The 13,662-nt window shown below is 51.4% G+C and overlaps 1 protein-coding gene across 5 annotated transcripts; it reads right to left on the reverse strand.

Moving 5' to 3' along the window:
• Positions 1-126: 126 nt before the first annotated feature.
• LOC126085793 (zinc finger protein 580) lies at positions 127-12,787 on the reverse strand. 5 transcript variants are annotated; one of them, XM_049901482.1, is made up of 2 exons: positions 12,677-12,758; positions 127-1,130 (listed from the first exon to the last, which is right to left on the reverse strand). In XM_049901482.1, exon 2 carries the CDS (start codon positions 1,116-1,118, stop codon positions 600-602), a length of 519 nt encoding a protein of 172 aa, XP_049757439.1. In that variant the 5' UTR covers positions 1,119-1,130; positions 12,677-12,758; the 3' UTR covers positions 127-599. The 5 variants fall into 5 exon arrangements, with proteins under 5 accessions (XP_049757439.1, XP_049757437.1, XP_049757438.1 ...); XM_049901480.1 differs by lacking the exon at positions 12,677-12,758 and adding an exon at positions 2,331-3,793; XM_049901481.1 differs by lacking the exon at positions 12,677-12,758 and adding an exon at positions 2,282-3,793.
• Between the last annotated feature and the right edge of the window lie 875 nt (positions 12,788-13,662).

The raw sequence follows: 13,662 nt of genomic DNA on the forward strand, positions 1-13,662 counted from the left end.
AGGGAGTTCGAGAATTGGCTCCGGCCGGAAACACACGCCGAGAGGGAGGTTCCCAAGTGCTTAGGGTTCCCCCAGCTTCCCCTTATCCCCAACACACAGACACAAATCCGAACCAGAAAATGGTGTGCGGAATGTTTATTGAGCAGAGGGTGGGGGTAGCTGGCGGAAGGGGGAGATACAGAAAAGAACCTGACGGTGCCCGTGCTCTTTTGTCATCTCTTCCACCTGAACGACCGCCGTTCACCACTTCGCAAATCAGGAAACCAAGGCTCAGAGAGGTTTTGTCACTTGCGAAGACTCACACACAGAACCGCCCAACCAGAGCCCAGACCGGTGTTCTCTCCTCTGCCTTTCCTCCACTCTACCCATTTTGCAGGCCCAGGGAGGGGCAACGACTCAGTCTACATCACACAGCTGGGAAAGAGTGGGGCGGGGGGAATGAATGATGCTTCTCCCTTTGGAAAGTTGGGGAAACTGAGGCCCAGGGTAGGGCAGTAACCTCAGTAGAGCTAGGGAGTGTGTGTGGGAATGGCGCTGTGTGGGACAGACATGGTGGCCCGGAGAGGGGCACCGCATACCCAGTCTCCAGCGCCTCGGGTTTAGTGGAGGCGCACGTGCTGGGCCAGCTCCGCAGCGTCCTGGAAGCGGCGGGGGCAGAGTGGACAGGTGTGCGGCGGGCCGGCGCGCGCACGGTGCGTGGCACGGTGCCGCGACAGGTGGCTGGAGCGCTTGAAGGCCTTTCCGCAGGCTCCGCAAGTGAAGGGCTTGAGGTCCGAGTGCGACACGCGGTGGCTCTGCAGCCGCAGAGGGCTGGCAAAGACACGAGCGCACTCCGGGCAGCTGTAGCCCTTGCGAGGGCCCGGCTCTCCTGGGGGCGTCTCGCGTTGGGGCGGGCCCCGGGGTTCCTCCTCCAGCTGCACCGTGTACGTGTAGGGGACCCCGTTGGCGTCGATGAGCAGGTGGCGGCCAAGCCGCGGGGGTCGGGACCCTGCCACCGAAGCAGGGGTGGACGAGGGGCCTTCCGCCTTGGGGAAGGGGGGAGTCTTGGGGGGCGGTGGGTCCATGGCCTCCGGAGAGGAGGACCGAGGGTGGGGCGGCCGCGGCGGGAGCAGCAGCATCTGGAGCGGCAGCTGGGGGCGGCGGAAGGGAGAGAAGTTACAATCGCCCGTTTCCCTAAGTGTCCTCATCCTCACGGCTTGTTAAACCTCTGTGCCAAGACCTACCACTCCTTCAAAAAGAAACTCTCCAGATCTTTGAGTTCCATCAAGTGGACTCTAGGACGTCTCAAGCTGGGCTCGGCACATCCCGGCCCCATCCTGCTCTTCCTCTTAGATCCTCCTCTCAGCCCCCAAGTTGTCATCCTTCCTCTATCCCTCCCCTACCAGGCAACATTCAATTCCCTAAATCTGTTTCCCTTTTATACATCTTCACGACCCCTTCATGCCCGAAGGCTCTTCTGCCTCCAGAACTTCCTTTTCTTCCCCAGCGCCCAGCATTCTCTCCCCAGGACCACTACATCAGCCTGCATACCCCGCCTCCAGGCCCTCCCAGATCGCCATGCCCATTACATGTCCAGACAGCCTCTCCATCTACACCTTCCCGCGCCATCACTACAAACATCTGTGGCCTTATTTACTCTAGGCACATCTTCTGAGCCCCACTAACCCAATTCCCCACTTTTCACTCAGTGCTCCTCTATTCTGTTCCTACACTTGACACTTCGAGGTCTCTCCATCCTCTTCCCACTTTGCAACCCGTCTCTATTTCATCTACACATCAGTAAGACACCGCCACTGTCTTCCTTCTCTATACCCCAGTGTCCCAGGACCTTGCTATCTGCTATATCCCTCCAAATGCCTCTTCCCCCGCCCCTACGTATAAGCCACTGACACTCTTATTTTTTCTCTCTGCCCCCCAGGGCACAACTTTCCGTTACTCTTACTTAGCAGGCCCTCTGGATCTGCTTTCCCACTCTACCTCCCAAACCCTCCTTCCTTTATATATTCAGTCTCCAATCTTTATTTTGCCTCTTCTCTTTACATTTTCGGGCCCCACTCCTCCCCGTTAAACACAGCACGGCCCCTCCACCTTGTTCTCTTTTTCTCTTCTCCCGTAATGCCCCCTCTGCTCCTCTCCTTCAAATCCCAGGGCCTCCTCCATCCTTCTTCCCGCTGCACCCCGCAGGGACCCCTCCTCTGCCCCGGCTTCTACAAAGAGCCCTGGCCTCTCTACTTCTCGTGTCTCGTTCCCCGCCCCCACCACTCCCCCGGCCCTGCCCGACCTCGCTGCTGTCCGCAAGCCGGCTCCTCCCTCCTTCCCGGCCCCCGTACCCGGTGCGGCGGCCTCCTGAGTCCGGAGGAGGGAGCCGAGGTCCCGGCGGCCGGGGCTTCCCCAGGCGAGCGCCGGAGGCGGCGGAGCCGAGACTTCCGGGAGGCTCCGGGCCGGCGGCGCTGGGGACGCGGGACGGGGGGCGCGGGGGGCTGCGGCGTCCCTGGGAAAGGGCGCCGGCCGGGAACGCGCACGCCCCGCAGGAAGGTTCCGCCACGCTACCGTATTGGCCACTCCCACGGCCCGCCTTTCTTGGCCCCCGCGGGGAAAGGGTGCAGAGGGGCGCTAACACCCACAAAAGAAGCCTGTCTTCCAACCCCGTTTGGAACAGTGTGTCGACAGAGAATGACCAATTAACGGACGCTAGGCCGGGTATCGCAAATCTACCACAAAAGATCCCCCTAAAGTGTTAAAAAGCAAAGACGTCACCTTGAGGACAGGTGTGCCTAACACACACCATGCTATTTTCAATCACCTCATATGCATGCAAAAGCTAGACAATGAATAAGGAAGACTGAAAAACTGACACTTTTGAATTATGGTGTTGGCAAACAACATTGCCTATACCATGGATTGCCAGGATGGCAAGAGTTCCTCTCACTACTTCGGACATGTTATCAAGAGGGACCACTCCCTGGAGAAAGACATCATGCTTCCTAGAGGGTCATGGAAAAAGAGGAAGACCCTCAACGGGATGGAAATGACACAGTGGCTGCAACAATGGGCTCAAACATAGCAAGGATTGTGAGGGTGGTGCAGAACTGGGCAGTGTTTCATTCTGTTGTACATAGGATAGCTGTGAGTCTGGACAGCACTTAACAGACCAGGTTGAATCTTTTTGCCCAAAGTCCCACAACAAGGCACACCCGGGTTTATCCACTTTCCATTGGGGCATACCCACCCGCTCAAAGTGACCCAACCACACAGGGAGAAGGGAGAGTTCTGCCAGCTGAACCAATGGGGAAACAAAGGCCCAGACATTGCTAGATAGAGAGGTGGGGAAGGAGATACTTCCCACTGAGAGGGAAACTGAGGCCCAGGAAAAGGCAGATGTTGCCAGGTAGAGGGATGGGAAGGAGTGATACTTCCCATGGGGCAGATAGGGAAACTGAGGCCCAGACAACTCTACACACTGCCAGAGAGAGGGGTGGGAAAGGTGTTACTCTTCCCACAGGGCAGTTGGGGACAATGGGACCCAGAAAAGACCAGACATTGCTACACGGAGGTGGGGAAGGTATAATACTCTCCATCGGGCAGATGGGGAAACTGAGGCCCAGACAACACCACACATTGTCAGATAAAGGGGTGGGGAAAGTGTGATATTCTCCATCGGGCAGATGGGGAAACTGAGGCCCAAGGAGCAGCAGTGGCCTTGTCTTGATGTCTCAAAGCACCAAACGCTGTGGGCAGAATACTCCTGTGGGGCAGATGGGGAAACTGGCATCAGCGGCCCCTGCAGGCCCCTAGTGCGTGGGCACATGCTCCGCCAGCGTTGCAGTGTCCTGGAAGCGACGCGGGCAGTATGGGCAGACATAGGGGCGGTCGGTGCCGGTGCGGCGCACAGTGTTGTGCGCCATGCGCCGGTGGCGCGCCAGGTCGCTGGAGCGCTTGAAGGCCCGGTCACAGGTGTCACACGTGAAGGGCCTGACCATGGAGTGCGTCAAGAGGTGGCCCTGCAGCTGCATGGGAGAGCTGCATATGCGGCCGCACTCGTGGCAGGGGCAACTGCGGCCCTCCTCTTCCCCATCGCCGGGGGCGGGCTCCTCCACCAGCGGCCTCCTCCCCTCCTTCCGCTGCGCCGTGTACTTGTAGGGCACACCGTGCGTGTCGATAAGCAGGTAGTAGTGCGGCGGGGAGGACGCAGCGGGTGATGTGTCAACCTGCGGGGATGTAGGGTCAACCTGCGAGGGCGGCGGGTCCATGGCTTCCGGGGAGGACTGGAGGGTGGGCGGAGGGTCCATGGCCTCCGGAGAGGAACGAAGGGTAGACGGCCGGGGAGGCAGCAGCATCACCTGAGGGGCAGCTGGGAGCAGGGGAGGGAAGAGGTTATTGTAGCACCCAGTCTCAGGGCCCAGAGGAAGCATGAGCTACAGCTGTCAGCATGCCAAGGTGTTTCAAATACCACCAGGATCACCTGTGGTGGGCCAGTTTCAGCATAACTTCCAGGCTAAGACTAGGAAGAAAGGCCTGGCAACTTACTTCTGAAAATTAGCCAATAAAAAACCTTATTAATCATGACAGAATACTGTCCAGTATAGTGCTGGAAGGCACTCAAAATACACAATAGCTGAAACAATGAACTTGAGTGTACCAACGATCAAAGATGGTGCAGAACCAGGCAACATTTCATTCTGTTATATATAGCGTTGCCATGAGTGGGTGCCGACTCCAGGGACAACTAACCACTTTACATAATGATGGAAATGTTTTACGATCCATGCACTTTAAACAAGACCACCACTAGTCAGTAAACCACTGCACACGTGAAATGTGGCTACTGCCCCTGAGGAACAGCCTTCTTAATTTTATTTTATTTTGCTTAATTTAAATCCAAACAGCTACAGTGGCCACCACATGGACAGCACAGTAGACCACACTCAACCCCACTGCAACTGGAGGGGGCCAAGCAGTGCTCACAGTTACATTTAGTTTGGATCACAAGGTATTTCTTAATGTTTCTGAATTACTGGACAACATTTTAAAAGCCAGAAAAATGCATGCAAAAGCTAAAATTTGAAAAAAATCTCTAGATGTGGCTAGAACTGAGAAAGCATCTGTCTTTTTCAGGACACTCCCATGTGACCCAACAACTCGGACTTAAGGCTAAAATTAAAGATCCCCTAGACGCGGGCTGTCCAAAAGGGTAGGTGCTGGGCACATGTGGCTATCGAGCATTTGACCTGTGGCTGCTCTGAATTGCGATGGCCTGTGTAAAAGGTCCCTGGGTGGCACAGTTTACGATCAACTACTAACCTAAAGGCTGGCAGTTCAACCCACCCAGCAGTGCCATGGATCAAAGTCCTGGCAATATGATTCTGTAAAGATCACAGCCAAGAAAACCCTATGGAGCACAGTTCTACTCTGTAACACATGGAGATGCCACGAGTTGGGATCAATTAGATGGCAACCGGTTTGGTTTCTTTGGTCGCCACAAGTTAGAATCAACTTGATGGCAACTAACAAGTGTAAAATACTTAACAGATTTCAAAGACTTAGTACGAAAAAAGAGAATGTAAACTATCTCTTTGGCTAAGTTTTGAAATAACATTTTGTATATACTAGATTAAGTTAGGTATATTATTTGTGGTTGATTTTGTTTTTGGTGTGGATTTGCGGCTTAGGAGACCCCATGTGTGAGAATTTAACTGCCCCACTTGGTTTTCTTGGCTGTAATATTTACAGAAGCAGATCACCAGGCTTTTTTCCATGGTGCCACTGGGTGGGTTGCAACTGCCAACCTTCACAATTAGTAGCTAAGTGCAAACTGTGCCACCCAGGAATCTTAGTTTAGTATATTATTTAAACTAATTTCATCTGTTTCTTTTCACTGTTTAACATGCCTACTAGAACATTCACAATTACACATATGGCACATGTTATACGTCTGTTGGACGGTGTGTCCTTAGAGCTGCTGCTTCTTTAGTAACTTTATGGACGGGGAGCAGAGGCTGTGGTAAAGAGGAGCGGGCGTGCCTGGTGTAAAGGGGTTGCGGCTGGCTCCCCTGACTTTACACCCCAGGGGCACCTGCTGCACATTTAATGCATCTGAGTTTGTGCCCTCTCTTCCTACTACTCCCAAGGAGCCCTGGTGGTGCAGTGCTTAAGCGCTTGGCTGCTAACCCAAAGGCTGGCGGTTCAAACCCACCCAACGGCTCTACGGGAGAAAGATCTGGTGATCTGTACCCATAAAGATTACAGCCTAGGAAACCCTAAGCGGCAGTTCTACTCTGTTACATGGAGATCCTGTGAGTCGGAATCGACTCAATGGCAACAGATTTGGTTTTGGTTTTCTTTCTGCTCTCTGGGTCACTATGCGTATAACTTCAACTATACCCTCTGTCTACACCAGGGTTTCCCGACCTCAGCACTAGTGACACTTGCAGTTGGATCATTCTTTGTGGTGGGGGCTGGCCTGTGCATTGTAGGATGTTTAGCAGCATCCCTGAACTCCCCTCACTGGATGTCAGTAGCAGCCCCCTCCAAGTCATAACAACTGAAAATGTCCCCTCACCCCCAGATGTGAGTCACTGGTTTACACAGGCAACTACTCAATCTGTCTCCTGCCTGGATTCCTCACTTGAGTCTCAGACTCACATAACTAGAGGCAAAAAAACTAAATTCCAACTCCTGGCAACCCCATGTGTGTCAGAGTAGAACTGACCCATAGGGTTTCCAAGGCTGTGATCTTTAGGGAAGTAGATCTCCAGGTCTTTCCTCCATGGCATCACTGGGTGGGTTCAAACTGGCAACCTTTCAGTTAGTAGTCAAGTGCAAACTGTTTGCACCACCAAGAACCTTAAGTGCCATGAGGATTCTTATTTTACAGACAAGGATGCCAACACTCAGGGAGACCAAGGGATTTGTCCAGGGTCACACATTTTTACGTGGCAGAGCAGAATGGGACCTCCTTCTGCAAAGTGATGTTTGCACACATCTCACACTAATCTCTAACCTCCCACACCCTTGTGAGGGCTGTGAACAATACAAGACGGGTCCTGCCTGCAGAGGACTCTGGGGGAGACCAGAGTACCTTACCAGGCAGTGACCTGGGCCAGGAAGAAACATCCAACACCTAACTTCATAGTAACATCAACTGGAATCCATTAACTAGTACTAAAACTACCCTATCCATCACAGATTCTTGCTGTTGTTGTTGTTAGTTGCCGTCGAGTCGATTCCAATTCGTGGCGACCCATGTGTGCAGAGTCAGAACTGCACCATAGGATTTCCAAGGCTGTGATCTTTGGGAAGCTGACCACCAGTCCTGTCTTCCAAGGCATCTCTGGGTAGGTTCAAACCACCCATCTTTCAGTTATAGTCGAGTATTTAACCATTTGCACCACCCAAGGCCAGTTAGAAAAAACTGTGTGCCAACGAGTTTAATTCTGACTCATAGGACCCTATAAGACAGAGAACTGCCCCATAGGGTTTCCAAGGCTGTAATCTTTATGGAGGCATCACCAAGTCTCTCTCCCACTGAGCTGATGGTGGGTTCAAACCGCCAACCTTTTGGTTAGCAGCCGAGCGCTTAACCATTGTGCACTCAGGGCTCCTTCCATCATAGATTTGAGATGTTTTTTCCTGGTTCCCCTGCATGTATGCTTGTATGTAAGCACTAAGTATACAAACACACACTCCACACTGTCCTGCTCAGACCTCTACCTGGATGACTCTTGGCACTTTGCTGTCCGTCGTGAAAACCTTGGTGCCGACCTTTGTCTGTAAGCTCACTAATAAACCTAGATCTGATCAACCTGGCTTTTTCCACCTCTGTTTTTGGAATCCAACTTGTGCCCCTCAGAGCCACTCCTGCCACTGGGTCCGGTGGGGTGTGGCAGCCCTCACTGCCACCCTAGTGCAAGCCACCACTGTTGATCCCCACCTTACCACAATGCTACCCCTTGGTCTCCACCCACCCCTTGGCATCCCCCAGCTCCGTCCCCCTGTGGCAATCCAAGTGAGCAGTGTTCAAATACCCAGAGAACCATAACCCCTGACTGAAAACCCTCCACAATGCTCTTAGGGGAAAATTCCAAAATGCTCTTAGGGCTGTGTATGGACCGGCCCCAGGCTCCCCCCACCTCACCCTTCACCGTAATTTAGCTGCAGTGTTACCTTCCCTATCCTTGTCCCCCCAACCTCTCTCATCCCAAGGGCCTCTGCACTTGCTGCTCCCCTCTCTGGAATGTTCCCTTGCAGCCCCTCACAAGGATAGATTTTTTCTGGCCACTCAGGACCCAGATCAAATAACACTTCCTCAGTATTAAGGACTGAATTGTGTCCTCCCAAAATATGTGTTACGAATCCTAACCCTACACCTGTGGATATAGGAGCCCTGGTAATGCAGTGGTTAAAGCACTCAGCTGCTAACCAGAAGGTTGGCGGTTCGAACCCACCCAGCAGCTCCATGGAGAAAGACCTGCTGTTCTGCTCCTGTAAAGATTACAGTCTAGGAAACCCTGTGGGGCAGTTCTACTCTGTCGTATAGGGTTGCTATGAGTTGGAATTCAGTTGATGGTACCTAACAACAACTATATATATACACACACATATATATATATATATATATATATATATATATATATATATATATATATACACATGCATACATTCCTAGGAGTCCCTGGGTGTCACAATCAACTACTAGCCAAAAGGCCAGCCACTCCAGGGGAGAAAGACCTGGTGATCTGCTCCAGTAAAGGTTACAGCCAAGAACACCTTAAGAGTCAGAACAGACTTGAAGTCAAAGGGTTTTTCTTAATTCCTGTGGACACAATCCCATTTGGAAATAAGTTTTCTTTGTTAATGACTCCATTATCAGTGTAGGGTGTGTCTTAAACCAATCGCCTTTGAGATATAAAAAAAGATTAGGCACAGCAGCAAGAAAGCAGAGATATGGGAAGAGCAGTTATCAGGCCACTTGAAGATCACCAAGGAACCCAGGAACAGAAGCTGAAAAGAAACAAGGACCTTCCCCCAGAGCCCATAGGGAGAAAGAAAGCCTTCTGCTAGAGGCAGTGCCCTGAATTCAGACTTCTAGCCTCCCAAACTGTGAGAAAATAAATTTCATTAAAACCATCCACTTGGGGTATTTCTGTTATAGCAGCACTAGGAAACTAAGATGCTCTGAAAAGGCCTCACTGATTAAAATAGCTCAAGTACATGAGGCCCCAACATCTCACCAGACTTCTTATTTCCTTCACCTCCTATATACAATCCATGATGGCCTTGTTTATTGACTGATTTGCTATTTGATTGTCTTGCCTTCCCCCCTCTCCAGGAAGGTAGGGACCGCCCAGGTCTTTCCTGGCCACTATTGAATCCTCAGAATCTAGCAAAGGTCTCCGGAGAGGGTAGGGGCTCAATACAACATTGGCTGAAACAATGAATCAATGGATGATGGGACTCAATACAATCGATATTGACTGAATTAATGGACAGATGGATGGATGGATAGGGGCTCAATAAAATATTGGTTGAGTGGATGGATGGATGAATGAATAGGAGCTCAATACAACAGTGGTTGAAAAAATGGATGGATGAACGGGGTCAATAAAATATCGATTGAATGAATGGATAGATGAACAGGAACTCAATACAACACTGGTTGTTTGGATGGGTGGATAACCCAAACCCACTGCTGTCGAGTCGATTCCGACTCACAGCGACCCTATAGACAGAGCAGAACTGCCCAAAGGATTTCCAAGAAGCGCCTGGTGGATTTGAACTGCCGACCTCTTGGTTAGCAGCTGTAGCACTTAACCACTACGCCACCAGGGCTTCCAGATGGATAGACAGGACTCAATACAACATTCGTTGAATAAATGCATGGATGGGTGGATGGATGAATAAACAAATGAATGAAACTGCCCTCTGTTCTCTAAGTCCCAGCTCTGGCCCCTTCCTCTCTCACCTGGACCTCTATACTAGCCTTCTCCCTAGTATCCTGGCCTCTGGTTCCTTGCCCACACTGACCCCAGAGAGATCCTTTTTACATCTGGATCAGATGCAGCTTCTGCACCATTCAAAACCTTTTCATAGCCCCCCAGGACCCTCGGGACCAAGCCCAAGTTCCACAGCCTGGAGTTTGGGGCCCTTCATGAGGAGTCCCTGGATAGCGTAAATAGTTAAGCACTTGACTACCAACCGAAAGGCTGGTAGTTCAAACCCACCCAGAGGCACCTGAGAAGAAAGGCTTGGCAATCTACTTCCAAGAAATCAGCTATTGAAAACCCTGCTGAGCAAACTTCTCCTCTGACACACATGGAGTTACCATGAGACAGGGCTAACTTGACAGCAACTGGTTTTTACTCTTGAGGCGGTCCAGCCAGCTTCTCCACTTCGTCTCTCATTCCTGTGCTCCAACCACACACAGCACTTCACAGCCCCCTGAACAGACCTTGAACTTTTACAACTCTAAGCGCAAAGGCTTATGCTTTCTTCTGCCTGGCAACTCTTCCTCTTGTCTCTGCTGGCAACCTCCTCCACCTTCTAGAATCCCGTGCAAGCTGGTGAGGCATTACCTGTACGCCCCCTCACCGGTCCACATGCTCCAGAAAGATTTAACAGCTACTCTCCTATGGCTCTACCTTCACCATAAACCCCTGACCTTGGCATTCAAAGCCTCTCTCAATCTGGCCCCGACCCCTCTCCAACCACCTTCTCACCTCTCCCCCTACCTCCCCCAACCATTCTGACGTCTCTGTTTATTCCTCAGACTGGATTACAGCACCTCTCTCAAGGTCTGAATTCCCACCTCAGCCTCCCTATCAAATAAACACCTTAGCCCTCACTCTCTCGCCTCATCTGCAGCTGTCATTAGTTGCCTTTGAGTGAATTCCGACTCATGGCGACCCCAGGTGTGCAGAGTAGAACAGTTCCACCGGCTTTTCAAGGCTGTGACCTTTAGGAAGCAGATCACTAGGCCTTCTTCAGGGGCACCTCTGGGTGGGTTCAAACCACCAGCCTTTCGGCTAGTATTGGAGTGCTTAACCATCTGTTACAACCACTCTGACAGGATGAATGTCATTTGCACGGGAAGGGCATGAATTTTGGGGACCAAAGCGTAGAATTTTATGGATTGAACTGTGGTTGAATTGTGTCCTAAAATATGTGTTGAAATCCTAACCATCATACCTGTGGATACGGTTCTGTTTGGAATTAGGGCTTTCTTTATTATGTTAACGAAGCCACAGCAACGTAACCAGCTATCATTAAGACAATTTCCAACTCATGATCATCCCATGTGTGTGAAGTAGAACTATGCTCCACAGGGTTTTCAATGGCTGATTTTTTGGAAGTACATTGCCAGGCCTTTCTACAAGGCATCTTTGGGTGGACCCAAACCTCCTATCTTTAGAGTTTGCCCTAAACCTATGCGTCATGAAATGAGAGCTCTGATTATCCCATTTTACAGATGGGGAAACCGAGTTCCAGAAAGGGACAGTGATTGATTCCAGTCTATGAAGAGGGAATGTGGCCAAATCAGGGATCTAACAAGAGATCCCTGCTTCTCAGCCCTGGCCAGGGTGGCTGCGGGAATGGTTAAGGGACAAAACCACTAATCATTTCCTAGACATGCAAGGGGCAGGCCAAACACAGAGACACGCCCACAAGCTGGGGAAGACAGAGGCCATGTGAGGATCATCTACATGCCAAGGAACCAAGGGACACCTGGGGCCACCAACAAGAAAAAAAATCAACATGGCCGAGACCTTGATTAGGACTTTTTGCCTCCAGACTGTGAGAAAATAAATTTCTATTTTTTAAAGCCACCCACTTGTGGCATTTATGTTGCAGCATCACTGGGTAATAAAACCCAACTCCCCCACCCTGCATTATACTAGCTCTTCAGGTCATTCCAACCAAACCAAACCTGTTGCCATCGAGTCGATTCCGACTCATAGCGACCCTATAGGACAGAGTAGGACTGCCCCATAGTTTCCAAGGAGCGCCTCGTGGATTCGAACTGCCAACCTTTCGGTTAGCAACCGTAGCTCTTAACCACCTACGCCACCAGGGTTTCCCTTCAGGTTATTAGGCATGTCAATATCCATGGCCTCGCGAAATCCCCTCAACAGACCAGCGAGGCAGGTCAGGAAGACTCCACTGAGCCTCTGGGAAGGCACGCGCGGCTTGCCTCGTATCTCCAGCCCAGTCCTCAAACCTGGTGCGCTCGACTCCAGCACGTTCACCTCCCTCTGGGGGCTAAAAACCTTCCCCGGCCACCAGCCCGAGTCCTACCTCCTTTTCGGGACTATTCCTCTGCTCAGAGCCCACCGTTCATCCCACTTTATCTTGTATTTTCATGCAACAATCCCTTCTCTCCTTTTGGAAATGATTACCAAGCCTGTGCTCCTGGGTCAGTTTGGGTCCAAACAATTCGTTCCCCAGGTTTTCCATCGTTCCCCCCTTCCCCTTATACCCCACCCTCGGGCTGCTGTAGCCTCTCCCCAGCCCTCCCTCGCGGTTTTCTCCGTCTCCAATGCCCACCGCCCTGGAGGCCACTCTATTCCACACCCCAAGTCCTTCGCGCCGCCCTGAACCCTCACTGCTCCGTAGGGCAGGACTCTAATGCCACCTCTCCTGAGCCTACCCAATTCCCCGAGCCCCAGCCTAGCCTCCATACCCCGGCACAGCAAACTTTCGGGTCCGGAAGTGGCCGCAGGGACAAGTTCCGGAGATGGCTCCGACATCCCGAGCCGAAGGAAGAGACAAACCAGCTACCTCGGGATTCAGAGAGCAGCAGGAAGTACGCATTAAGAAAGTACTCCAGCCAGAAACACAAACCCACAGAAGAATGGTTCCTATGTCGTTTGAGTTCCTGCCCTATCCGCAGTACCTACGAGTTATTTCCGATTCATAGCTACCCTGTAGGACAGAGTAGAACTGCACCATAGGGTTTCCAAGGGTGTAATCTTTACGGATGCAGGCTGTCACATCTTTCTCCCGCGGAGCGGCTGGTGGGTTTCAACCACCAACCTTTCAGTTAGCAGCCAGCGCTTAACCTTTGCACCACAGGGCTCCTTGATACCTGGGTACAAAAAAAATAAAAAATAATAAATCCGTTGCCCTCGAGTCGATTCCAACTCATAACGACCCTACAGGACAGAGGTGAGCTGCCCCATAGGGTTTCCAAATAGCGGCTGGTGGATTCAAACTGCTGACCTTTTGGTTAGCAGCTCTTAACCACTGCCCCACCAGGGGGAGAAAAATTGGACGCACAAAGATTAAAAAAGAAGAAAGAAAGAAAAGAAAAAAGCAAACCTATTGCCGTCAGGTCAATTCTGACTCATAATGATCCTGTGGGATTGAGTAGAACTGCCCCATAGGGGTTCTAAGGCTGTAATCTTTACTAGAAGAGACTGCCACCTCTTTCTCCCCCTGGTGGGTTCCAAACGCCAATCTTCCAATTGATTGTGTTGTGAGGTGCCCTGAGTCAGTCTCCACTCATAGCGACCCAAACTACAACAGAACAAAACACTGCCCAGTTTTGCACCATCCTCACAATGGTTATGCTTGAGCCCAATTGTTGCAGCCACTATCAATCCATCTTGAGGATCTACCTCTTTTTTACTGACCCTCTACTTCAGCAAGCATGATGTCCTTCTCCAG

The sequence above is a fragment of the Elephas maximus genome, chromosome 11 (assembly GCF_024166365.1).
Source record: "Elephas maximus indicus isolate mEleMax1 chromosome 11, mEleMax1 primary haplotype, whole genome shotgun sequence".
Lineage (NCBI taxonomy): Eukaryota > Metazoa > Chordata > Mammalia > Proboscidea > Elephantidae > Elephas > Elephas maximus.

Bases quoted from the DNA above. Each gene is read 5' to 3' on its own strand.
- LOC126085793 (XM_049901478.1), bottom strand. From the start codon at position 12,743: ATGTCGGAGCCATCTCCGGAACTTGTCCCTGCGGCCACTTCCGGACCC. The intron at 4,352-12,676 runs GTATGGAGGCTA...CCCTGCTCCCAG, and splicing joins CGAAAGTTTGCTGTGCCGGG to CTGCCCCTCAGGTGATGCTG.